The 27,815-nt window shown below is 42.7% G+C and overlaps 1 protein-coding gene across 2 annotated transcripts in view; it reads right to left on the minus strand.

The window, feature by feature from the left end:
* LOC116843743 overlaps positions 1-27,815 on the minus strand; it is a 185,929-nt gene that overhangs the window by 41,793 nt on the left and 116,321 nt on the right. The window contains exon 8 of one of the 2 annotated variants that reach the window (XM_032814457.1): positions 24,179-25,961. The exons of the other annotated variant lie outside the window; for it this stretch is intronic. Within the exon in view, the coding sequence (XP_032670348.1) occupies positions 25,938-25,961 (24 nt within the window). The 3' untranslated portion in view covers positions 24,179-25,937. Of the gene's footprint in view, positions 1-24,178; positions 25,962-27,815 lie in introns of those variants that run through there. 2 annotated transcript variants of the gene reach the window in all.

A 27,815-nucleotide genomic window follows, 5' to 3' on the forward strand; every position in this document is an offset into this window, starting at 1 on the left:
GAGACTTTCGTGCCACTAGTGTGTAAAAAAAGTTTCTTCTTATATTTTCGCTACGATTTCAGTATTAAGGTTTTCAAGGTTGGTGAATCGGAATATGATATCAGAATTTCAAAATTCAAAAAGGCGGATCAAAATATAAAAATCCAATTATTTTTTCAATTTTTCATCTGCCATTTTAAATTTTGAGATTCTGATATTATATTCGGATTCAGAGACCTCAGAAACTGTAAGATACCAAGCTTCATACAAAAGGATAAATCGATTTTTTAAAAGATGTACATATATATACATTGGTGCCATACTGGTGGCACGTGCTTTTTCTGTACATATATGACACATACACACTCAAGGGGTTAATAATCCTTAATATTAGTAAGGTCTTAAAATCGTATTCAGGACAGGTAACGAATATTAAATATATCTTTCTGATTCTCAAATCGAGTCATTGGATCAACATTATACGTGACCTAGATTAGAAATTTATCCCATAGTCTTGATTAAGTTGATCCCAATCTGAGTTGAACTCAATCTGGGTTGTATAAGATAATGTTATCAGATTGTAAATATATCAATAATCCTAGGTACTAATAAGATCTTGGAGCCATATTCTGAGCGCGTATTTAAACATTAAATACGCTTTTCTGACTCTCTAAATGAATCAATGTTGTACGGGGCGTAGAAGGGACACAAAACGTGAAATCAAAAGGACATACTCAACGTTCGCTATGCGTCCAGAATGTCACCCCTGAATGCCACATTACGTTACATAACTTATTAGGATCTGATAATCACTTTACACAAAAAATAATCGATAACTAACAAATAACTAATTAGGATGGAGGGTAAATTTCTAATAAGGACGTTCATATAAGAAAAATAGAATTTGGAGTTAAAAAGAAATATTTACCATTTACTAAATGCATTCAGAGCAAAGACCTTGTCTTTCGCGTGACGAAGCGATATAGCTGTCTTTCTCGTGGAAGACGCACCGAGGAATCTCGCCCGATCATATAAATCATGATATATGGGAGTCGCAAAGTCTTTTCACGGCTTTTCTCTGTCCCATAAAGTGAAATTCCCGAGAAGGATAGGGATCGCGGGAGGCGCAAGTCGCTGCATTATCGAAATTGATAGTTTAAATCAAGGCCCTTTCCCGCCGAATCTCATCGCGAGCTGGTAACTGCGACAGGATCGACTGGTCGCCTTGAGCGAAGTGTGTTTGCTAAAATATCCAAAGACCTACCGCAGTAAATCGGGTTAATTACGCGGGCGGTGGCATGCTGTGATTGGTCAATGAACAGCCACGAGCACGGTGGTCCCAATTAGGTCACCCGGGATGCCGAAAAAGGGCTCGTGTTACTGTCCTCGGAGGCCACGGCGACGGGCCAGCTGACGAACAGTGACAATCCCGACCAGATTTCCCGCCGCTACTTGCACGAAGAGAGCTCGTGGTGTCAGCCGACTTGCTTCTCGCGTAGGAAATCGTCGAGCGCGCGCGCGGCGAGGTTGTCGAAAAGAAAAATAGAAAAACCAAGGAAGAAATCGAAAGAAAACTAATCGGTTCGCGTAATTAGATAATTTTACAGTTTTGACCGGGTGTTGTAAGATTATCGGCGACCCAAGTTCTTCGGTATCTGCCTCTATCTGCGCGGCCGTTGTTTTTCCATGCGATAAAAATCCCGTTTAGAGGTCTCCGGACTTGAACTTTGGAATATACGAGTTGCCGATAACGTCACTGTTTATATAGCCACTGGACACATTCGATTAATCGGACATACGCATACGTATCTTGATGATTCAGGAGAAGCTGCGAGTGCAGCGGGGGGCAGCTTCGTAGCTCGAGAGTCACGCGCTTCGAATTGATTGGACGAATGCGATTTCAACGGAGAGAGATTCGACGTCTGCTGCTCACCGGTGGTCCGATGAGGGATCGATCGGTTTTCGCGGTGATTTGCTCGACGCACGTCGAGTACCGTAACGAATTGAACCGGATGTATTGCGCTGTCGCGCGCACGCGAGTACGAACGGGAAAACAGACCGGGGCCAGTGATCAAGGCCGTGCGCGAGCTCGAAGGTAGCGGCGCGACGGGGGTTAATAGCGATCTATTAATAGCGGTCATAAAATTTTTGTTGACTTCAAGAACCACGCATAATGCGGAATCGGACACTTTCTTACATTTCAATAAAGTCGTTCCGATCACCAGGACGGGATCGCTGAACGCAATACGTGCGTGTTCAAGCTTGTAGCCCTTCGTGTAATTTACCTAAATTCTAGTGATGACTTTTTAATTTTTGTTTAATCTTGATGTTACATAGACTTGGAAAATTCGACAATGTGCGACGAACCATCAAAATAAAAATAATAATAATTTACTAATAATAATAATAAATCAAACGGTAAACTATAATTTAGAATAAAAATGCGTAATTTTATGATATTAAGGAGAGAGAGAGATCAATTAATATTAATATTAAAAATTGGGATTCAAGGTCAGTTTGACGTGAAAGATTCATTGCGTACGTTACAAAGATGCGTGCGTTGGCACTGTTAAAGATTATTATTTCTCCAATATTTAATAAAAATATATTCGCTCCAACATTCTGCTCTTACTTGCCTAATATGTTTAATTGTATATTTTGAGAACTCGTGTATATAGAATAATAATAATAACATATTCAGTAATGCAAACATTACTGAATATAACATAATAATAAATGACGGAATATTAATGAACAGTAATACAATTTACTCTATGAACATTATTGAATATATATTAATAAATTATTCGGATAAAAGGCAAAATGTATCTAGATAAACAGATGTATGTAAATTTGGCAGCGATATTTATACCAGCAGTGACTTTATACTAGTTGACTTTCGAAGATTGCGTTCCTTATGAGTGGTTCATATGGCATTTATATTTATCATGTAGAGTGATAAAATAGAGATATGAGAGAAACAGGGAAAAATATGTCAAACATTGCTTCAAATTGTATGTCACATAAAATGTAATATGAAAATTGGGTTGTAACTTTGAGCAAATTTGTTGCCGCGTCAATGCAGTAAAAATTTTTAATGATTGTATTATGTACATTCAATGGTTGATTCAGTATATTTGCTTCATAAGTGTAATTAAAAGAATGATAAAAAGTTTCCATCCATCACTTGTCCCACACCGTGAAACCACGAAGTCAATCTCGGTAAATTCCGAACGACTTGTGCTCTCATTATACTTGCGTTCGTCTGGGATAATCCGTACCTATTGGGCCAAGTATCGACATATAGTTAAGCGTCATTATGTATGTAAAAGGAGATCCCTAATCAACGACGTCAGCGCAAAACTGGAAAAGAAAAAGGGCGAGAAAAACCGGACTCATTTGTGGCTTATTTTCCTACGCACCCGGCATTCCTGCGAGCCGCGCTCTTTTTCTTCGCTGCTGCGCGCGCGAACTATCTATCCCGGGGCGATCTCGGTAGTACTGGTAATGAGTAATCACCGGTATTACAGGAAAATTATAGTACAGTTTGCAGATACGACACGTTTATCGCTTTACTCGTGACGCGACTTCTCCGTAAGCGGACGGGAAATTGCCGAGGATGCTTTCCTAGGAACTCGAACGGAGCAGACTGTATTATGGCGTGGGACAGGATGAACCACGGAGGCTGCGTTCTCTGCTGGGGGCGGCTCGCCGCTGTCTCTCTTTCTCTTTCCCCCTATCTTTCACCCTCTTTCCCTCTGCCTCTCCCTGCCTCGCTCTTCTCTCTCTCTCTCTCTCTTTCTCTTCAACTAACCCACCGTCAATCTTCTTTTTGTCCGCCTCTTCGCTCTCTCTCTCTCTCTTTCTTTCTCCCTCACCTCTCCCTTCCTTCCTTCGTGTTTCTCTCACTCTCCTTCTCTCTTCTCTCACAGTTCTTTCTTCTTACACACACCGCAGTCCCTCATCTCTCTACCCTTCTCTTCGCTCTTCCTTCCACCTCTCCTCGTCATCCACTCGAGGTAGGACTCATCGTGCCTCCAGGAAACGGCTGTCCCACGTATGCGTACACGTGTGCGTGCGTGAGTACGGTGGCGGTAGGACGCAAGGAGGGGCAACAGGTGGATACGCATATACGCGCCTCGAATAATACGGGTATGCGACGGCGGATACGTATACGTACGCGCGCGCCGTTCGTTTTTCGCCCAAGATAAACACCAGTCGCTTTATCTTAATTATTGTTACTCATGTGGGTCCTCTAATCTGCGTGTCATTAATTCCTCCCTTAATGTGGGATTCTGTCGACGTCCTATCGCGACGCATCGGGATGCGACCGATTGTCGACGCGTAAACCTCAGAGAAAGCACGTACATGCACATGTGTTTCTTTATATGGCATCCGCGTGTTCGTCCGCTCCTCTCTTTCCACTGCCGTTTTATTTCTTTCTCTTTTTTATGAACTTTTCCCGCAATCTGTATTTCCACGCGCGCGCGCATGTATACGTATGAAGGATGTGAATACACGCCGCGAACACAGCCAACGCGATCGCGAGGGGGCAGGCACTTATCCTTTCCGAGGTTCTATTCAAGGAGACTGATCCTGAATAGAGGATCCCAAGGGCGCCTACGTAATCCCGCCCGCCATTGTGAAGACGCCAACCAGTTTTCTTCCCGAGGCTCTTTTTCACGCTCTTTCCACCGAGCTGGTACAAAACGCATGAACCCATAGGTCCATGTGTGCAGCGTGTGCACGTATCGAGTATGCGCGCAAGCCCGCGATTATTGTCACTTTCGTACGAATCACTCTCCCATTTCCGGATTTGCGTCTTCCTCATGCGTGGAAGAGAGACAAGGACATGCAACTTTGCGGAGAAGTACGGTCCTTTTCGAGATCATGTCCACTTGGCAACTTTCCACTTGTTGCAAATAGAAAGGCGTTTGACGCCAATCAAACTCGTAGTTCGCGACCTAACGTTTAACGTCTCGTTGATTTGCATAAAATTATAGTAGTTATTAGTATCGACGAGCAGCTTATTGCGAGTATCATAACAATCTAAGAGTATATAAGTAATCTCGCTAATCTCTAAGTTTTTTAAGTCAAATTTCACTCGAGAAGTAGAGTAAAGGGACTACGAAATCATTCAAATTGAAGCAATTTTTTATTCACTGATAGTGAATTTGGTTTTTAAACGGTCGTTCCGTTTCTAGTCGATGGGGGCTCTCGCGATTTCGTTTTATTGAACAAACGTCTAAATTTTCTTCGCCATATTACAAGCCGTGATTGACTAGCCGACGTTGTGTTTCCTTCTCGGACGCGTAACAGCCGAATACGATTCGCGTGTTATATTATGTTATGATTTGTCCACGTATCATTCCAACGTCACGTGGATCACACGGACGAAATTAGCTATTCCAAAGACCTCGGCTAATATTTATGTTTTGATTAGCTCGCATTTCTTAACGAAACTTAGCTCCAATATCGAACACACACGTAGAATGAATTCTCTACTCTGAATCGTCCAGTGAATATCTTCACTCGATATTGAATCCGGTGAGAATGAATCCGGTGTGGTAGAAGAACATATTCACTCTAATCAACTGAAATATTCGCTCATATGGAGTCAAAATTCATTCTACGCTTGAGTAAAACTTTAATTTTTGCAATTTTGAGTGGCATTTTCGTTTCTAGTAAAAATATTGTCACTTTTTACTCGCTTTGAGTGAGATTCCATTCTAAAAAACTTAGAGAGTAGCTACTATTATCAGTGAAGAAGCGATAACTCGATATTCTGGGCTCGCCATATCACGATTCGACTGGCCCAATTTCGCAGCCCATAACGAAGTTATCGTCTATCGCGATGTATCTCGCATGCTTCGTGGAACGGTGCTCCCTACCCTTCCAGTGTTTGTTTATAACTATTAGATGCAACAGATATAATTTTTCTGTTAAACTATCACAAGATGTTTGGGTATCGAAACGAAAATAGGAAGTTTTCGTTTAAAAAGAAGTCAATGTTGTTTAGTTCATTCCTAAAAATGATTAATTCTCTGAAATTGGAATTCTCTGGAATTGGATTTTGTTTCTTTTATTTGATAAACTTTTTGCTCCAACCTAATATTTTATCTTTTCGGGCTGTCTCTCTCTCTCTCTCTCTCTCTCTCTCTCTCTCTCTTTGTTCTTAAGGTTGTTCTTTTTCCTAAAGTAAACTGAAATGTTCACGAAACATCAGAAATAAATCTACGAAAGATTCATTTCCAATCCGGAATCCAGATCAAACAACTATTGTCAAATTACATGATTTGCTTATGCTTTCAAATGCAGCTCGTATTCCCGTCGAATTTCGCGTAGTTTCGAGTAGATTCGAGTAAACGCGCGGCGAAAATAATGCGCGAAGTCATGTACTCGCCGCGACGCCGAGGAGCCGAAGAAGTTCGTTTCCGCGACGTTAACACCGCGCCGAAGTGGTGTGGTTGGGCCGGTGCGGCTTTAACAATCCGAGGGTAGGTAATTGTACGTCAAAACAATACCCAGGGATACCTGCGTATACTTTGAAATAGGGCCCGCGCGGTCGGAAATTATCAAAGGGTACCCTGAAGTCTCGGGCCCTTTTACGAGTCACGCTGAAGACGGGAGCCATCGTAGATCGTATCTCGCGGCCCTCTCCCTGTATCTCTCCCTTTTCTCTTGCCTCCCTATTTATCTCGGCAGCTCTTCCTCCGCTCGTTCCTTCGTCCGTCATTCCTCTTCCACGGCCCTCGCGCACCCCCGTGTCTTTTGACCACGCGTTATTTCATCCCGCGGATTCGTTTCGTCCTCGCATCTCCCGCAGGACATACCGAAGCGACTCGGCGGCCGTGTACACTTCGTCCTCCTCGCCCATTAACACGAGGATCCGTGGCGCCAGGAAGTTCATCTTGACGCATTGTTCCGTCACGACGTGAATCCGAATAACGAACGAATCCCGATACCAGTCGGTTGGTTCGAAAAGTCGATTGGCAGATAAACCGATAGATTTATTTCACGTGCCGCGACCAATTCTTCCCAAACAATACAAAACAAATTAAAAAGGAAAAGAAACATTATCGAAGAATCATTAATATATCATAGTGGCATTAATCAATCAAAATTTTAGTTGAATAATAATCAGCAAACCAATAATCAAAATTATTTCTCCATATACAATCATATTTTTGGGATATATGATAGAATTTGCATCTGTTAAATCTGGGCAATTTTGAACTATCCTAACTTTAAAAATCAATATTTTTAAAAACATTTTTTTCCAAAGATATAGAAAAATCTCATCTATAAGATAGCGCGATGAAATCGAGATTTGCAAACAGATTTGCGATACAGGAATAGAGGCGATTCCGGAATAGAGATGATTGAGAAATGAAAACGATTCAGAAGAGAAAGTAAAAGAACAAAAGAAAGTTTGAGAAGGAAGGAGAAAGGCAGAGTGAGAGAGAAAGCGATAGCAGAAGAAATTAGAAATTTCTTGTGGTTATTAATATTATGTATTATAATTAATATTTATAGAAGAAATGAACTAAATGGCGCATGTACCTGTACGTTGTTCTAATTTACAAATAAAAAAACATAACTATATATAACAAATTAAATATGTAACTATTAGAGAGCCAATGGAACGAGTTAATATATGTATTGCGAATCGTATTTATTTACGGCATCTTTGACGATTCAGATTTGAGTTTAGCATTGAAATCAATGAAAATGAAGAGTAGCGGTCAAGTGTTGAGTATCATACAACTCGTGAGAACATGTACGATGCAGTAATTTTCTAGCATAAGAACATAGAAATATATCTGTCATTATACAGCCTATATACAGACAATAATAGCAATTAGTTGTGACTTCGACAAACGCCACGATTGTCGTCGCGCATGAAGCAAATTCAACGTCCCGGCTCTCTCGCTCCGTTACGTACTACTTATCGCATTGTTTGCATAACGCTGGTGTAAATTTCAGATGACCATGCAAGTTATCGGCTATGTATGCACGCTGATAAAATGCTGTTTGTAATCAGCGAATAACACGAGCGGGAATAAATTCGCAGAGACGCGGAGACAGTTCGCGACCTCAGGAGGGCCGGTGTCGAGGGTGAGCGCGCGCGCGCGACTCGAGGGGAGGTCGAGGAAGAAGAGGACGACGAGGCGCAGAAGCCGCGCTCGTTCGGCGAGTTCAGCGTGTACGTTATCGCATCGTTGACTTATCCGCGAATAGATCTCTCGTGGAAATTAATTGCATAATATTCATTCGGATGAAACTACCTTGCATAAGCGCGCCCGAGACGACTGCGCGTCGATTTCTCCGTCTGATATAGAAGCACGTCGCGATGTTTCTTTTCGTCAGTAACCTTTGACGCGGATTCCGTATGAATTATGTACAATTTCCCCCTCCTCTCCCATTACGCCGAGAACTTTTTTCTCCCCTTCTGCCCTCCTCCTTCATTAGATTCCCCCCGGCCGATCCGTTCGGCGGGAACGCGCGAGAAACGTTTATCGTGTTTACGCGGGACTTTAGTCGCTAATCGCGACGATACTTAAATATCAAACATGTATCTGCGATTGGATAATAGCAGCCTCGTTAATGGATATTTGATGGCTGTGTAATTGTAAAGATAATTAACCGGTTTCTATAAATAACCTCTGTCGTATCTCGGTCGGTAATAATCGGCAGGACGAGCGTCTCTCCCGCGCGATTCACTCCCCGCGATAATACCTATGATATTTTACCTTTAAACGGATGGGGGTTTATCGCTTTAATTTAGATTTTCGCGGACGATAGGCGCAATGCTATCGTCCCGCCGCGAACTCTGTCGTCTCTCTCTCTCTCTCTCTCTCTCTCTCTCTCTCTCTCTCTGCCTCGTCGGTCCTATTATTAATATTATTTTCCATACACGCGAATTACGGCGCAAAGTGCAACGTCAGATACGTTATTATTGTGATCGATCGGTCGATAGGAGATAAAGCGGGCTCTCGATTCGCCGGCGCGTATATCTTATTTTGTCTTTCGAGAGGAAGGACCGAATGACTCGGTAACTTATTAACCATGCGGCCGATGATTGCACCGTTAAGGGACACACGAATTTTTGCCCTCCCCCGGTGGAACAGCGTGTCATTAACAGCATGCAAATTGTATCTCCGATAAGCCCTTCATCATAAGCCTTTTACATCGTTACAGTTGTTGTACTCGCACGACACCGCTCTCTCATAAGACCCGTCGCGATAATCGGCGACACTTGCGCGCGCGCGCGACATTGTCTCGCACACCAGTAATCAAAGTAATAGTCATCGCTTTTAATTACTTTTTCCGATGATATTAAATATATTGCACTGTGTCATATAATGCCATGCAATTACACACAGAAAAATACATTCTGCACTCGAGTGAAGGCTACTTGTTTCATCAGTTTGTATACTCGCGAATCTATCCTTAATTCATCACAAGCATCAAAGAGTGTGGCCAAGTTTAGCTCCATTTTGCGGCATTCGAAATCTTAATTTTTTGACAAAATTGTAGCTAGGAAGTGTGTGATGGCACAGCTAAACATTGACAAAATTAGTAGCTATTGATGTGGAAGATTGAAAATATGTAAGTATCAAAGTGATGTGCGTCTCACCATTTGAGAGAACATGGCCTAGAAAGATACGTCTTCTGATAAAATAAATGGTGTCGATCCCTACAGGAAACGTACAGGAAATGTTGCAAGAAATGGAGGGAGACATGAGTCTTTATCAGTAAAATAATACGAATTATAGATGCTAATGATATTTATTAATTCAGAATTTCAGTTTCTTTCTTTCGACCAGAGATTCCGATTAAGTTCATTGTCGATTTATTCGTCAATCTCCAAACAGGAGCACGTACAGTTGGATGTTACACTTCTAACCAGAACCTAGATTCCCTAGAACCTATGATTATCGTGGGAAATCGGATCCTAATTATCTCGAAGTATTTTCTATACGGATATCTTTAATCTATACCCATCAATAAGTTACAATTTTGTTAAAAAAATAATTTAAGACTTTGAATGCCACAAAATAGGGTCAAAAGCTTACGAGAGCTTCTCTTCACTCAAAAGACATTCCAGACCTTAACAGAAAATTTAGCATTTTAATAAAAAATATGAAATTAAAGCAAATATTCGGTTTGCTTTATTTTTCAGATATTTTTTCTTTCAATGTAGGTCTTCCAAATTTGCTGAAATCTTAGAGTCACGCGCGCGGCATCGTCGGCAAGTTTCAAGAATTCGTACGAGCCTACTTTCCCATCCTTCCTGACTACACCGTCGCGTAGTCACGGGGGAATTCGACAAATTTAACGGCTGAAAACAGGCCGTGACAAGTGTGCGCACCGCCTGGGAAGGTGCAGGGGAGGGTGGTTCTCGCGAGGTTCTTTTCGTCATACGTTGCAAGGTGTCCGCGCCGGTGGTGACGGTGGTCGTGGTGGAGGTGGTAACGGCGGCGGCAGTTCCTTCGTGGCCATCGAATTAATAGACCATCTGCTCTTCCCTGCCTCCTTTAAGGAAGTCAATGTTTAGGAAGTCCATGGGAAGCGGCGACAACGGAAAGCCCCATAAAGCGAGAACCAGGAGAGGACATGGGAACGGGCGCTCGCAAGGAAGTCGAACGGTCCTACAAGTCGATGCGCGTCCCCTTTCACCTTCTGCCCGCAAAGTGGGCGAGAGGGTGCGGGTGTGAGTTCGTCCTTGTCACGTCGACGTGCTCCAATAATCGCGTCTGTCATACAACCGTGTCGCAACGAAACTGATAAATCACGATTGCGTTCTGCGAATGTCAAAAAACGACACGATCTTCAGCGTTGTCTTTCAAACAATTTATGTCATGTCTTATAATTCACGAATGATGAAAATTAATCTGTCGATTAATCAATACCACTTGACATTATACTTGGCGATGTCGGATTTCGCGGACGTTCGAAGAGACAAACTCATATTTTATGACCCCGTTTGGACGATGCAAGGTACAAGTATCGAATAAAGAACGGTGGTAAACTCAACGACTGTGTCGTTTCTTTTCCTTTTTTGTAAATTATTACCGTCCTTTTTGCGGGATATTCGGGTCGGTTTGTAGGGCTCGACAAGAAGCGGCGATCCAGCATAATGAAGGCAAATACGTGCGTTTTTGTGAGCGCGCAACCGCGACGAGGAGAGTACACGGGCCACTGAGCTTGTTTGTGTTCTCCGATCTCACTGCACGGCTTCTTCATGCTCGGTACCCTCCACGGAGCGCTCGATATGGGAAAGAATGTTGTCAATCGGGTATGAATACACGCGACCGTCGACCGACAGGTACATACTTTGTTGGCGGGAAACTAGCCGTCAATTCTTGCCACCGCCGTCTGCGCCGCGGAGAGCTTTTTTTCAGTTTGAACGAAATCCTTCATTTAGGAAACCTTCATTCCCAAGAAATATCTATGGAATCTTTATTTGTAAAATCTTCGAAAAACATTATTTAGGAAAGATAAATTGTTTGTGAAGAATAAATACTCTTTAAAGCTCCAAAGCGTTTTTATCCGCGAAGTTACCTTTCTGCAGTCGCCGGCTCGGCAAATTATTGCCTCGCCTTCAGAGACACAAAAGCCGTCGTTTGTCATCGGCTTACTCCGCAGAAAGCGTAAAAGCGACACGGAGGGCGATAAAACGTCGCCGCGCGGCCGATTACGGCTCAATAAGAATTCCGCACGCTCGATTCTGCAATTAAACGCGCTGAGAATTCGAGCACAGAGAAATTCAGCTCGTACTCGCGCCGAGAGAGCAGGGCGGCCGTCCTTTTTTGGTCTATCAGTCGCGCGGCGACGGGACCATGTTGCCGGCAGAACAAGATTAATAAATCCAAGGGGCTGCCGCTCGCCTGGTAACAATAACGAAACACCTTTTATGCACGCGTGGATTCCACCTTTTCCTCCTCCACGGCCGCCACCACAACCGCCGTCGTTCCTGTCTCGCTCTATCCACGTGAGCTTCTTCACATTCACCTGCTGCTATTCGAAGATCAGCTGCCCTAACCGCCACCTTGGCAGCACCTTGCCCGCCTCACTGTCCTCCTTCAACTCTACCGCCACAGACGGACTCTTCCGTTGAATCTTCTTATCCTTCTCCTGCCGCTCCTGGCAGCTCCTTCTGCTGCTGCCTCTTCTTCTTCTTCTTCTTCTGTCTCCTCCTCTTCCTCCACCTCCTCTATTTTCCTTCTCTTCTTCTACCTTCTCTTCGCTCTTCACCGAGGCCGTCGAGAAGAAACCTTCCACCTCATCTTCTCCTCTCCTTCGCCTCCTCGATCCCGCCACTTCGGCTTCTTCTTCTTCGTGGCTGTCTCCCCGGGGCAACCGCATGTCCGAGAGAGCGCGCACATACGCCCGGGATTTTTTCCAAAAAATCCAGCTGCGCCGATCTTTTATGGGGGTCCGGTCGCTCGCTATTCCCCGAGTGCGCCGCTGACTGCTGCAGCTTGTGCGCCTGTGTGACACGCATATTCCATTTCCGAGGCGGAATACCGGTCAGCTCGGCCTGGTCCAGTTTGGCGACCTGGCTCAGTTTGGCCTCGCTCGTAATTAATCAGTTTAGAGCAGTTTACGCTACGTATAACGAGGCCTCACAATATATATACAGCGTAATCGACCGTGCGATTATCGACAATTTATCGCGCCCTCTTCCAACAGGTGGCTTAAGAGAGTCGCCATCAGGCACATATATCCGCCGGATTTTCCATTCATTCCTCTCGCGTTCCCGTCTTCGTTTAGCGCGCTGTCTCGCGACGAGCCGACAGACATAAAAGTCCGCGTAGACGACGATCTCGCGGGAGAAAGTAAGTGTCAATTACGCGTGCGTTAGTGTTCTCGCTTGTACGCGTCCTCTTCGATCTCCCCCGCTTCTCCCTCTTCCTTTCTTCTTCGCGGCACATCGGGCCGGCCCGGCGCGCAAATTGCGTTACGCAACAGTAATGTCAACGGCAACGGTCGAACGATAAAATGTTTTGACAGAGCTTATTCGTTATGCAGCAGGTGAGGCGGTATCCGGCGCGGATCCGGCGGCCGCGCGCGAGGATTACTCATCTGCGGCGCCACGAGCGGTCGGCGCGAATGTGCGTGTTTCGCGTAATTTAGATAATACGCCCCGGTGTATGCGGGAATACGTGTTACTTTCTTCGTGCCGCGAGTTACTTTGAAACACGCGCGCCCATCGGCGATAAGTCGGAATCGCGTCTCGAAACAGCCGTGCGCGCGCGCGCAAGTAACCGCCGTTAATTCTGCGCGAAGCGAAACTTCGAGCTCGACTCAACTTGACTCGTCCCATCCCGACTCGGGTCGGCCTGACTTGACTTCTCCAGGCCGTTTAGCGAGCGAGTGCTTGCGAATGGCATGGAAAGCAGCTTCGTCGAGTCGATCCGGTTTGACCGTGATCGAGTAGATTCATTAACGACGTAGATCTAACGAGACGGGATCACCGCGAGTGCCGGAAAAAAAATCTTAGAATACACTCAACCTAATAATCCTATCCAATAAACCTGATAGAAATATATGCAGCTTACGAAGACACCTGCCGGTTTACTGTCAAACATCTAAGCACATTCTCATTAGTTGTAAAATTACTGCGTAGAAACTGGACAAAAATTTGACAAAATTTGTTCAGTGGTTCAAGCAGCTTACTGTACAATATGTGGACCGATTTTTCCCCGAGATATTACATCAATATTATTCTATTTTTATGATGTGCACGTGTAATGTAATGCGTCTACTATGAATAAATATAAAATATTTATTTATACGGTTGCAAAAGAGTTTAAAAGAGATTTCTTTCCCCGTGCACGGAAAAGAAATTTTTATGAAACGGAATGCGGACGAGACAAAAACTCGGTGACGATATTTCTATTTTACCCGTCGTGACCGAAAATATTCACACTTGAAACTACAATTACATGGTCAAATTCGGTTGACATAATAGAATCATTTATAGGTTTGTAACTTTTCACGTCATTGTTGCTAAGCAGGTATATGCTGGAAGAGTTGCGTTTGTAACAAAAGAAAATAACAGCAGGACGTAACGATAACGACGCTGCCGTGAAAAGTTACAGAATAGGTGTGCAGACGGCAGACTAATCAGTCATGCCAGCAGAGTTTTTCGGCAGCGTCGTTATCGTTACGTCCTACTGTTATTTTCTTTTGTTACAAACGCAACTCTTTCAGCATATACCTGCTTAGCGACAATGACGTGAAAAGTTACAAATCTTCTATAAATGATTCTATTATGTCAACCGAATTTATGTCATGTCTATTATGTCAACCATGTAATTGTAGTTTCAAGTGTGAATATTTTCGGTCACGACGGGTAAAACAGAAATATCGTTTCTCGTCACCGAGTTTTTGTCTCGTCCGCATTCCGTTTCATAAAAATTTCTTTTCCGTGCACGGAGAAAGAAATTTCTTTCCGCACACAGAGCCGTAATAAAACGCGAAGATCGAACACGATGTTGTTTCAAGATTCGTTGTATCTGTTGCGGATCGCAATTCCCTCGCGTACGTGTGCGTCAATCGACGAACAGATACGAGCAGATAAGAATAGATTAAATCACGTGGTATGATCCGCGCTTCCTGCTGAATATGACACGTGGAGAACGATGACGTGGCGATGACGCGAGCACAATAAATCAGCCGGTCCAGCGCCACGCAATTCGATCTCGCGGGTCGATTCGAGATACCCGTCGTGGTTACGTTTATCCTTAGCCGCGGCATTCGAACGTCACCGTTCACGGAATGCTCACAAGAAAGCCACTTTGGCATACCTGATCGCTTCGACGGACACGCCAGTCAACCAGAACGAATCCCGACGCGGCGTCAGGTCGCTTAATGAAATTCAAACAGGATCCCGCGGAGCGTATCGCTTACGCTTCCACCCCCAGCGTCCTGCTCGTCCGCCTTGAAAAAAGGGTTGGCGCCCCGTTTCTTTCCCACGCATCGCCGAGGATCCTCGAGCGCGGGCCCACAAGCGGCATCGTTTCGAAACCGAAAGAGAAAGACAGAGAAAGAAAGAAAGAAAGAAAGAAAGAAAGAAAGAGAGAGAGAGAGAGCTTATGTGGATTTACGAGAGTGTAGGGCAAGGATAACGTAAACGTACGAATAGGTAAAGATGCCGAATTGAGTCCTCACTTCGAAAGGCTGGTGATGATTTTACAAAACGCGTCCGCCGAATCCGATAAAACGAATTCTACCTCAACAGACCGCGTCCCTTTTGTCGAGATATTTTATATAACTTTTTTTATCATTTTAACTTTACTTTTTACTATTTTAATATTTTATCTATTTTTATTTAATTTTTACTAGTTCAAATTTTACTATGTTTTTAATCAATATTTTATTTTTTGCTTCTTATTCTATATTATTCTTTGTTCTATATTTTTTTTACATTGATAAATACAGATATATATTCTAAATATAGAGAAATTTTTTTTCTTTATCTATACTTTCTCTCCTCTATATTATATATTCTCTCTCTTTTGTATTACTTTATTTCTATATATTTTATTCTCTTCTTTCTGTTTTATTTTATTTTACAATACTGAACTCTAATTTCATTCCGTTTGATCTTCATTCCTTCTTAATCCGCAACATCGCGCGGAACTCGCGCTTGTGGTTTCACGATCGGATCGGATCGGATCCCGACGGGATAGGCCGCGATTCGGAAATTCGTCGGGCGAATCGACAATCGTTAGAATCATTAGGCGGATAGGCGCATTTGGCACAGACACCATTACCGATCGGATCCTTTCTGCCGACTCGTCGGCGATGCGGCGAAGAAGGTCCCTTCTGTTCCCCTCCGCGCAGAATAAAAAAGAAAGAAAAACAAGAAACGAGAAGTCCACCACTGTGGGAGATCGCGTACGCAGGGTGCACACAGGCCGGTCGTCGAGGAGGAATCGTGAGAGGAAGCCCGCGCGTGGCGAGCGAGAAGGACGAGGAGAATCACCTGCGGTGCACCTGCTGTGCAGGGGGCTCTCCTTCGGTCCCGTATTAAAAGTGTATCAGGCTCTCCCTCGTCTCCTTCTTTCCGTCGTCCTCCTCCGCGTCCTCCTCCTCCTTCTCCTCCTCGTTGCACGCGCTCCTCCGCGTCCTCCTCCGCACGCCACGGAATACCTGATGGCCCTTCGCACGATAATTGCCCTTCAACCGTCTTTCGCCTTTGGTGGAAACGATTCGGCTGCGCGCGTGTGCACGATCGACCAGTTCTTGCAAATTGCGAGCCGTTAGCGATCGCTCCGTTGATCCACCGAGAGAGGGGGAGGGAGAGAAGAGAGAAGGAAGAAGAGAATAGGAATATTGTTGAAGCAGAAATTATACGGCCTTAGGAAAATATGTGAGCAAGAGCAATCTCGTCACGAAATTATTTTTTTAATTCTTCATAACTCGATAATCATTTTACGAGAAGGTATCTACATATTTTCCTTTCCTTTTTATTATACGGATTGAAAGGGATCTTGTATTTTTTTTTTTTAATAAAGAGTAAAGGCCGAGTAAAGAATCTTCTAGAAAAAGATACAGATGAAGTATGTCGGGTTAAGGACCTTCGCGTTGGACACGTAACACATAACTAACGCACGCTACTTCGATCATTCTCTTTCTTCGTGATGCCTCAATGCCGCCGATGCGAGATGGCCATTGGCCCGTTTGAAAATTGGCCTGCAACCGACATTGCCTGAGCGCGTGCTGGATCAGACTGTGGAGGAGGCTAATAGCGTATGATTGCCGAGCTTTTGCCCGTTGAAAGAAACAATTTCGCCGCGTCGTCTTTTGAATGACTCTGACGGCGTAGCGCTCTCGTTTCATAACGTCCTTCACAAAAGTCCGGTGTCGTTCATGCGCGAAACGCCAGCCGATTGAAATTCTCGCGCGCGTCTCAAAACGGTGTCTTCGAAGAAAAAGGGCTACCCGAAAGATTCCTTTGAAAAATCCTGTCATGCGAAAAGTATACTCTTTGCGCACTAAAAAAAGAGCGCGCCACAGCGACGTCGTCCGTTTCTTGTAAATCTTGAAAAACTCTGCGATGACACCTTTCAGGTATTAAATCAATTGCGAAATCAGAATGATTTAAATTTGGAGTTCAAAAAGACGTCGCAGCTTTTTCTAGTTCAGAGAAGGAATTTTATAAGAAACTTCTGTAGCAGAAAACTGATACCTTTTGAATTTCAAATTAGTTGTACAATTAGCGCGATAGTTCAGATTTCGACTTAAAACACAAGAAATCTCCATAGTTTTCTTTTAATTCCAAAAGAAATTTTACGAGAAAGTTTTCTAGTTGTATAAAAGATTTTTTAAATTTGACATGGCGCCCTTGGTGGATGGGAAAGGATTAACATAAATACTACAATATACATGTAATAAATTTCTAAATATGTTAACGTTTTAAGCTCCTAAACCCATTTCTCCCTAAGCTCACGCGTCCTGACTGCGTAAAAATCGAACGATCAGTCCGCGCTGCGGCCCGACTGCTCCCCCGTAACATCATTCTTACCGGAGTCTTACTCCTCCCCTTATCCCTCACACTACTTCCTGTCACTACTCGGGGTGCGTATCCTGTTCCTCGGAACCGAAGATCGTACCGATTCCTCGCTTTTCCCTCTAACGGTCTACAAGACGTGGCCGCACTGCGCAGCGTGCGCTCGCTCGCTCGCGCCCGCTCCCGATGGACAGCGGGAGTAGCAACGGCCAACAGGTGTATAGCAGGTGCACACCCCGAGCGCCTTGAAGAGTGCTGCGCTGCGCCGCGAAGAGTTAAAAAGTTTCACGTCTACCTGAAGGTCCCACGCGAGCGGCCGGGCGACTTTCAACCGTCGTTTTCGGAGCGCCACCACCCTACGGCGCGTTCCCACCCCGGCAGAGTCCCGTCACTTACGAAACGCGCCGATGTGCATACGTGCATTTTTCTCTCTCTGTCTGTCTCTCTGTACTTCGTCTCTCGACGATCGCTCGAAACCTGCGACCGTCATCGAAGCGCACTTCATTACGACGATCACGACTGCTCGTCGTGGCAGGCATTGTGTCGTAAATAACGGCGGTCAGATGGACTGTGTTATTTTAGCGGCGGTTATAAGCAATAGAGCTATCACGGCATTCATTCGGTTGCTAATAAACTGTCTCGAAGCTGCTCCCGAGTATGAGGCCCGACGTAACAGAATCGTAACGTTACGTTAAACGAGCCGCCCAGCTCGTCGGAGGGGTTACATGCAACGTAATAAACATCATGAGGAATGGAACGGCGGATGGGAAAGAGGAAACAATTAACGAGCCCGCGATGATGAACGAAGATGGGGATGGTAATGAAAATGCGAATGGAGGTCAGTGAGAGAAAAGGAAGAGGAGGAGCGTGGAAGAACGGACGAAGAGGAGCGCCCAAGGAGATCGCGAGAGTGGAGGAGCCGCTGCTACAATGCATCGAGGCGAAAGCGGTCCGGGAGAAACAAGAGAATCGAACGGAAAGGAAGAAAAGAACGACGACGATGGAGCGCGCGAGCGAAGCGAAATAAGAAGAGGCGCGAGAAGCGGAACAAGAAGAAGAAGAAGAAGACGACGACAAAGTGAAGACGGAAAAGGAGGAGGAGGAAGAAGAGAAGAAGCGAATAGAGCGGGATATCAAGCCCGAGAGAATCAAGAGGAGATGGGGAACAATACGCGGGCAAGCACCTGCGTCTCATTATCGATCATCTATCGATCGCTCCCCAAAGTGCAGGAGCGCCACCCTTCGGAATCACTATGTGGCGGTATGTTTCCGACCGTTAAAAAATCCACCCTGTCGTGGAGCCATCAGGTGCTTCTTCCTGGACGGCAAGTGCAGGCGGCACAAGTGCCTTTTCGATTTAATGACACGTTGTCCCACACGAGCGCGGTCGGGCACGCATACACGCGAGAGCGCGCCTTTTACCTACCTCGAGGTCCTTTCGAGTTTCCGTTCGGTGCCATCGGGCATACGTGCGCTTCTAGCTCGCTCTCTCTCTCTCTCTCTCTTCTCTCTTTCTTGCGCGAGGGGGGAAAAAATAGACTTCCTCGCCGAGTCGAAAGTATACTCGTGCGCTAGGCTGACGAGTTCTACCTCTTTTCTCTTTTTTTTTTTGTTAGTCCTGAAACTCGCGCGCTTTATCGAACATCTTCCGTCCTTTGTCACACGCGCATGGAAAAAATGCTGTTGTATCAACAGGATTGGTGAACAGCACCATGACTGGAGTAAATTAATAAGGATATTATTATTATTAAATCTTGAATTTATAATAGTAATATTGTTCAAACCAACTCTCGATTTATTATGTGTTAGTTTCAATAATATTGCTGTCGAGTTAAAAAATTTACTCCAATTATGGCACCTGTTATAATATAGAATTTCTTCCTGTATGTATATACGTATATACAGACTCCTCCCTTCAACGTAATAGCTTTAACACATGAATTTATTTCGTTTTCACTTGAAAAACTAGAGATTCTTAGTTTGTCTTATGTTATATATGTTATATATATATTTATGTTTTATTATAACTCGAAAATCGTTAGAAATATTGAGATGAAACCTTTTGTAACTTGTTCAGTGTGTTATCTACATGGTTATGTTAGGTTAGATAAGAGAGATCATTACTCGGATTTGTCCAGATGCCCTGGAAATTGGATAATTCCATTACTCTCTCGAAAACGCGAGAATATTTCCAAATGTAAGATGAAACCTTTATTTTTAAGATTTCAAAAGAAACTTTTTCTTAAGCGATTTCAAAAACACACTCTTAATAAATAATTACAAAGTGCAAAATAAAAAACTTAGAAAACATTAAATTGCCTTCAAAAACCTCATAAGTCCTAAAAAGTATATGAGAAATAATTTCAAATCAATATTCTCCTATGTCCGTATATTCCTACAATTCTATTCTAATATTCTAATGATATTAGAAAATTACACAAATTACATAGGTGATTAATTATATAACTGTAGAAAGATAAATAATAAAAAAAGAGACATATGATTATTGACTCAGTCAGGTTTTCATGCCGACTTCTAATACCATTAGAATATTAGGGCAAGATTATATAAGTACATAGAAATATTGATTAAAAATTAGTTCACACTTTTTGTGGAACTTTGGAGGTTTTTGAAGGCGATTCACTTTAGAATTTTCCATAAGGGATACATTGCGCGCTTCAGAAAGATGTAACTTTACTTGCTGAGGAGCTATTATGTTGTCTGTGTGCACGTTGAAGAAAACAACATCCACGAGAGAGCGACATCGCGAAGTAAGAGCGTCGTCGGGTCTGCAGCGCGAGGGGCACGCGTGTACGTGGGGAGTCGCGGTGGTCGACGGGAAAATGATAAAGGCGTTTTGCCTCGAGAACCGGGTTGTTTGCACATTTTTACTTAACGAAATTCAATTGAGTTAACGATCGCACCTGTACGTCCCTTTCTCTCCGCCAACGGAACACCGTCGACATTCTGGCAGCTGTGGCGTATAAGGGACCAACATATATCCCCCTGGTTGCTGATGCTGGTACGTGTATGCGTGCACGTACAGGTGGAAGGCACGATCATGTGGCCGCTGCTGCTGCCTCCTCCTTCCTCTCCTCCTCTCGTCCGGGCTTCTGCCTTTGTTGCGATTTTTCATCCGCTTCTTAGCGACACGAATCGGCGAGAATCGATCGCATTGTACACATTCCGGGCGACATTAACGAGAACGCTCGGGTCTTCGTGTGTGAGATTCGCGCTCGAAATTAGAATTTCCTCGTGTTGCCACGACGAGCCCACCTCTCGTTCCCGGCTCCGACGAGCTCGCCGATGAATTCGATCGCTGTGATTAGTCTATTATTCGCGACGGCTCGGAGGAGCCTTTAAAAACCGAGCCGCGTTGCGCACTATAAGCTAACTTAACACTTTTTGCCATCTGCCCCATGTCGGGCATATGCTGCAGGGATAACATCGAAAATGATCCGAAACAGGTATGAGAGAGCGATGGAGCGGAAAAGGAGAGCGCAGAAGAGACGAGCGAAACGGGCTCTAAGCTCCCGGCACTCGCTACCCGGCTGTCGGCAGTCACCTGTTTATTTCTTCCAAATCAAAGTAATATCACGGTTGCCACATTTCCCCGATAGTCGTTGAATTTTCCTGCAGAAGGAATAAATATTGCGGTGACGAAAGGCACGTGCTGGAACGGCGATTACGACCTTGTACGTCTCTGCGATCATTATTTTACCGCGGAGAAGTTTTTTCCTCCTGGATATTCCCAATATTTCTTTGCGATATCGCTTTAGTACCGACAAAAATACTTGAACGTTTATTTGTGGAGTATAAAGTTTATTTCTGTGAAATAAAATGTATTTCTCTACGAATATTTATGTCATAAATAATTTTTTTCAGTGTACAGTTTTACGGTCAATATTAATGTTTCATAACGCAGTATAAGTCACGCAAATCTATATTAACCAGTTGCATCATTAGAATAAAAAATATGTCTACATCACTGAATTTTTTCTCATTAGATCGATACCTAATGTACACTGGAAGAAAAAATATCTGAGAAATAAGAATTATTTATTTCGATGCATACTAACAACATATTTACTTAAATATCTACATTCTTTTGATTAAATAGAATAAACAAATGGTTTTCTGAGAAGCAACGATATCTTAGAAAATTATACATATTTTTCCATAGAAAGAAATTTGTTCTCTCAATGTAAAAATACATATATTAGTGCAATTAAATATGTTATTAGTTATCGAATAAACATTTCTTATTTTTTACATATATTTTCTGTCAGCGCAATGAAATAGATAAAAAACACGTAATTTTTGTGACTCGATCCATTTTCTCTAAGAAATCGCGATTTGAATAACTTTTTCCCACACACTCAAATAAGTAAATAGAAAATGAACAAGTATGTGTCCGTTTAAAAAAAATAATAGCACTCAATTCAAATAGATTAACACTTCCAGTATCACTATTTTGTATTTACCTACTAAGGTCTTCGTGGAAAGCATTGAAAGTGTGGAAATATGCTTCACTAGACATTCGACGTGATGAACACGTGCTTTTGACACTCTTGGTCCACTCACCCGCTCACCCATTCACCGTCGATACTTGCATTCCGCACGCTCGCAAAAATCACGAGCTATCGTATGTCGGATCGTCGTGTCCGCGATCATTTAATCCGATAACGATATCGCGTCCCCCGTCGAGCCCCGTCGATTTCCGGCAAGCGATTCCGCCTAACAATCCGGATTCCATTGTAACCACCGTAGGTGGAAACCCCCCGTAGCCGTGGCGGACCGCGGGGGTGCGACGCGGGGCAGGCAGGACATTCAGGCAGGTCCTGATTTATGAACGAAATCTCGAGTAAACGCTCGTTTCCGCGCTCTGCCGGGCGTGAAATGACTCTGGGCGAGTTCTCGGCCGCGATGGGGGTCGGTACGCGACGCGACAGCCGAGACCGAGGCCGTACACACGTACGGTCGGTGTGCGTGCACAGTTTCGGTCCTCGGTGGACCGGAAGTGCCGGCAGGAGAACGCCGGCCGATGACGTTTATGATTTCACCTGACGGGCCGCTTAGTCACCTCGACGCTTCCGCTCGTTTCTGGCGAATTGTATTCCTAATAAATTGTATCGATCCTCCCTCCCCTCATCCCGTTGTATTACCGCACAATGGCGCTTCCTGAACAATAAATAACGCAACATCGGAAACGTGAGAAGATAAGATGAAGAAGAACAAAACAGGACAGTATCGTTTTTCGTTTTCCTCGGGAATTAATGAGCGATTTAAACGACACGGTAACGTTTAACGTGCCGCATACGAGATCGTAGTGATACGCGATATTAAACATGCGAGATTAATAGCGTGTGACTTGTTGGTAATTAGTGACGTAACGTCGAGTGAGCGCCGCAAGAAAGTTAACATCGACGCGCTCTGCCCATTTTAATGTCGATAATGTGTGTGTGTGTGTGTGTGTGTGCGTGTGTGTGTGTGTGTGTATGTGTGTACACACGCGCTTACCGTTGTCTGCAGCAAACGAGATCATTTTGGCGACCGGTATAGCGAGAGAATTACGTACGCGTTTGAGTTTCGGCGAAGCCGGAAGCTCGTTCCCGTCACAATCAACGACGTGCACATTCTCTCGGGACCGTCGCGACGTGGGCGCGGCCGGCGACTCCGAAAACATCGTAACTGACGATCACGTCGGGGCTTTTCCACTTGGAAAAGTAAGCTCGACAAATTGTGAGCGGCGTTCTTTTTCGAAAAATAAAACGCACACAGGCCGGCAATATGTGGTAGTGGAATCGTCCAATTGCTAAATCGCGTGGGCAAATCGGAATAATGACAATCGACTAATCCAAGAACCGTGTAAATAATATACTGAACAAGTTACAAAATGTTTCATCTCAATATCTCTAACAATTTTCCAGTTGTAAGACACACGCAAACAAACATATACCTACAGGACAGACTGAATACTTCCTCTTTTTTGAAGTCGGTTAAAAAAATATTAGTACAACGTATCAAGGTTGTTATCTCTTGTGATTTACTGTTAGTTTCGCTCGTGTTAGATGTCGAACTTTGTGATAAACAAAATGTCGTAGAAACTATAATTAAGTTAACAATAATTAATTTGATAATAAATTAATTTTATAATACAGCACTTGTTAGTTGTCCAATATAATACCCTCTTTCATAAGAGTTCGAATTATTATACATTTGCGAGAAAAACAATAGTTTGTCGTTTTATCCGCGCTCCCTCCCCTTACCTCTCTTTCTCCTACGATCGCGCTCCCGACGTCGTAGTCGTCTACGCTTACGTAAAGATAACGGTGCACCATTTACCAAGACGAGGTCAGAGGTCACCTTATAAATTAAGCTTTTATTACGGCCGGCTCCGTCGCTAGCGAACGAAAAGTCTTTTATTCCTTCGATAGTTCCCCGCTCGGTTTTTCATCCGCCTGCGATCGAATGTAAGCTGCTGCAAGCAGACGAGGAACGCTGTGGCGAGTTAAGACAGGAAGAAGATCGACGAGGGGTCCCAAGGAAACAACGAGAGAGAGAGAGAGAGAGAGAGAGAGAGAGAGAGAGAGAGAGAGAGGGAGAGAGAGAGAGAGAGAGAGAAAGAGAGGAAAAGAGAAAGAGGAGAGGAGGGGAAGAAAAAGACCAGGATAGAGAAAGAGTAAACCAGCTTATCTGTTCCCCCGCGATTTTTGCTAATTAACTTGGCCGCAGACACCGCTGCACAAGAGAAGATTAGCTCGTTGCTCCCGAAAGATACCGGAGAAGCGCTCTTCGCCGGTATTCGAAGATAACGTTTTCCGTTCTCGCACGCCAATCCTACGCGCGTCCAATGAGATCGACATTGATCGTTTTATCAAGTAGTGAATTATATTCGCGATAAAAAATATGTCTATTTTATTCAATATACAGAATATTTTATTAAATATACAGAATAAATTAGTATAATAGAGTATAAAATGACTTTTCTAGCGCACTTCAAGTGGAACAAACATTTTTAACCAAAAAACACAAAAAAATCATACTCTACCTCACAAAATCAAGAAAAAAAGTAGCAAAAATTTCAAAATCAAGAAAAAAGTAGCAAAAATTCCTAAAAATCTTCTAATTCACTTATTATCCAAAAATCTTAAAATAAAGCAATATCATCCCAAAATCAACTACATTTTAACAAAAAAATTTTCAAAAACTCAATTTTCCAAAACTCAAAATTTTTAACGTTTGCTCCACTTCAAGTGGAGCAAGCATTTTCGGTTCAAAAGTAGCTGAAAAGAGATACAAACACTTCAAAATTAACAAAGAAAACTGAATTACATACTACTTCACTGCTTGGTGCTTTGTTGATATTTCTGGCGTACTTCAAATGAGGCAAGCATTTGCAACGAAAAACGCCCTAACCTCAAAAAATAGCAAACAAAATTCAAACAAAGCTAACGGAATTTAGCTCGCGGCGCGAGATAGGTTTAAAAAATATACATTTTTTAAACTTTAAGAAAAGCTTAGATTTTCGTAAAAACAATTATTTTTTCTATTTAAATGAAAGAATTTCAATTTAAGCAAATATGTTTTATTAGCATATCCATTAAATAAATATTTACTATTTTTTAGATATTTTCTTTCTTTCAGTGTAGAGTAATTTCGAAGATCTGAAGATTATGTATGTTTGTGTCTTCTACTTTGGAGATATTCCAAGTGGCAATAGTTACTGACTCACCCTGTATATTAAAAAAATATATTTCGTTATGTTTTGTACTTTTTACCTCACGCTTTTGTCGGGCGCGACGCGTTCACGACTCGCCGATTCTGTGAGATAAAATTGCATGTCCTAGAGAAGATCCCTCTTTTTCTCGTTGGGGTTGTAGAGTAAAAGCTACATCCCTGATAGATGCACTCTCGCTGCCAGGAATCGCACGCTGCGCTTTAACGATACGGATTTATCGTCCCTGTTAGTATCGGGCATAGACAGTGTGGTCGGGTCAACTCTTCTCTTTTCTTTTCCCGCCGTTAAAGAGACAAAGTATCCTCGCGTGCACACGCGCACGCACATGCGTAAGCACACGCATACAGCCGCGACGCGGTTGAAAATTAACAGCGTATCTACAACTGGCTTATTTACAGTGCCTACTGTAATGCGCACCGATAATTACCGAACACCGCGATAGTCATTGTCTGAAGAGCAGGCGGGGGAGGGCAGGGAGGGAGAGTAAGAAAAAGGCGAAGTGATAAATAATGCGCGATACGGCGACGATAAAGAGGCTCTTACATAGATGAATACGACGGAAGTGTTTTACATTCGGAGCCCGAGCGCACATTCCAACGACGTTTGTCTCCCCATGTAATTAGTCCGACAAGTAAATCGTTTCTGAGAAACCGTACCACGTGCCTTTCGTCTTATTCCTCTTTCCTCTTATCACTTCCTTGGAATTTTATACCACTGCAGAAAGAAGAAAAGAAGAAAAATTACACACACACATATACACTGATCGCAAGGTATTATTGTCCCGTCGATTTTCATCGATGCTGCAATTTCGTGTCTTTGAACTTTGGTAACTTTGTTTCTCTTTTCTGATTCAACATGCATTCGATTGCTGAGAGGTTTACACGTTTTTTATTGAATAAAGCTGCAATGATTTGAGTTGTCACAGTTAAGAGCTACTGCTGATGTCGATATGTAGTCGAACACAGTCAGTCAAAGTGGTAGTACAAGGTGTGAAAAGTCGAGTTGAAATTTTGATGCTTTTCGACATTGAAGCCAGATCTTCAATATGCTGTTTCTTGTTTTCTGTCTTTTTCTGGCTTAAAGCTTAAAGTTTGAGTCAGAAAGAGATAAAGAGAAAGAAAGCAAAGAGCATATTGTAGATCAGGGTTAATATTCTGTTTGATTTTCTATTTGATATTTGATCTCCTAGCTTTGCCGAGAGGCAAAAAAACGCATACAGACATACTTGCCTTCATTAGAACCTACACGTTGTATTGTGTGTTTCCTGCCGCTTAGAAGCGCTAAATAGGACTTTAGTCCTCATGTATATTAAAACAAAAAAAAATCGTTACAAATAAATTACAACAAAAGCGCGCTCAGTTAAAAGATATTTAAAAAAATATTAAAACAACCTTATTCAGATTAATTGTACTCTCGCGAATACTCTATTGAAAAATACAAGACAATTTTATACTCTCTACAAAAATAATGATATCAAGAGGTTTACGCCAAGTGCGAATAATTAATCATTTCAGTTTTTACTTTTGTAAACATATGTGGTTTTGGCTATATAATAAATTTATAAATTAAATATATTATTAATATGTTAGTAATATATTATTAAATAAAAAATAAAATAATTAGAGAAATATAATAATGTTGAAAAAAATTATAATAACTTACACAAAAAGCACTTGGCGTACCTTTTTTTATAGGCAAACGGTTCCCTTATTTTAATGACTATCAAAATATTATATTAATTATTGATGTAATTATCGTGCTGCTCATACCTCATCTACAGGCAGCAGTGTGTGAGTGACGTGTCATCGTGTGCGAGTCACACGGATATACAGACGGCATTAACATCGGTGCGTGTGCAACTAAACGTAGCACACGGCTTCCAAATTTTCAACATTTGTATGAATTTCTCAATATAACACGATTCTTTGCTTTTTTAAAAGGAAAAATACATGAAATATATGAACATATTTTTTATTGATGAATTGGTGTGACAGAAATATTTTTCGTACGCACGCATGCACGCACGCGCGTAATTAATGTATTTTTTTTTGTATTTATTATATTTCAATTATTATTTCATAATTAATGTATTTATTATATTTCAATTTTACTTATTTTTTTATTTTATTTTATGATTTTAATAGTTATGACGGCTACTTCTCAATATTAATTAACTACTTAATATTATTTCGGTAACGGTCTTATCAGCTTTAATATTGCGATTAACATTCATGTCAAGTTACGCAAATCTTTAACTAATTATAATGCGTTCGTGTCGTAAACCTTGAGTTTCTTATCATCACTGAAGAGGGTTCATAGTTGAGCCGAAACGTATGATTATTTTATATTGATTATTCATGTTCAATAAATATTACACGATTTCCTAACACAAGGAAGGTTTTTAATCCATATAGTATATAGCACCATTAGTCCTGTGCTTGAACTCGAATTGCCCTTTTTTCCTATTTTTTGATTGATATCTTCGTTTGCGAGTTCTTATTTCTTTCTCTAAATATTTTCTTTGTGAATAACTTTTTAACAAACAATGAGTGTCAGTTAAAATTTTTT

The sequence above is a fragment of the Odontomachus brunneus genome, unplaced genomic scaffold, assembly GCF_010583005.1.
Source record: "Odontomachus brunneus isolate Ranch 3 - 2012 unplaced genomic scaffold, Obru_v1 Obru_scaffold_035, whole genome shotgun sequence".
Classification (NCBI taxonomy): Eukaryota; Metazoa; Arthropoda; class Insecta; order Hymenoptera; family Formicidae; genus Odontomachus; species Odontomachus brunneus.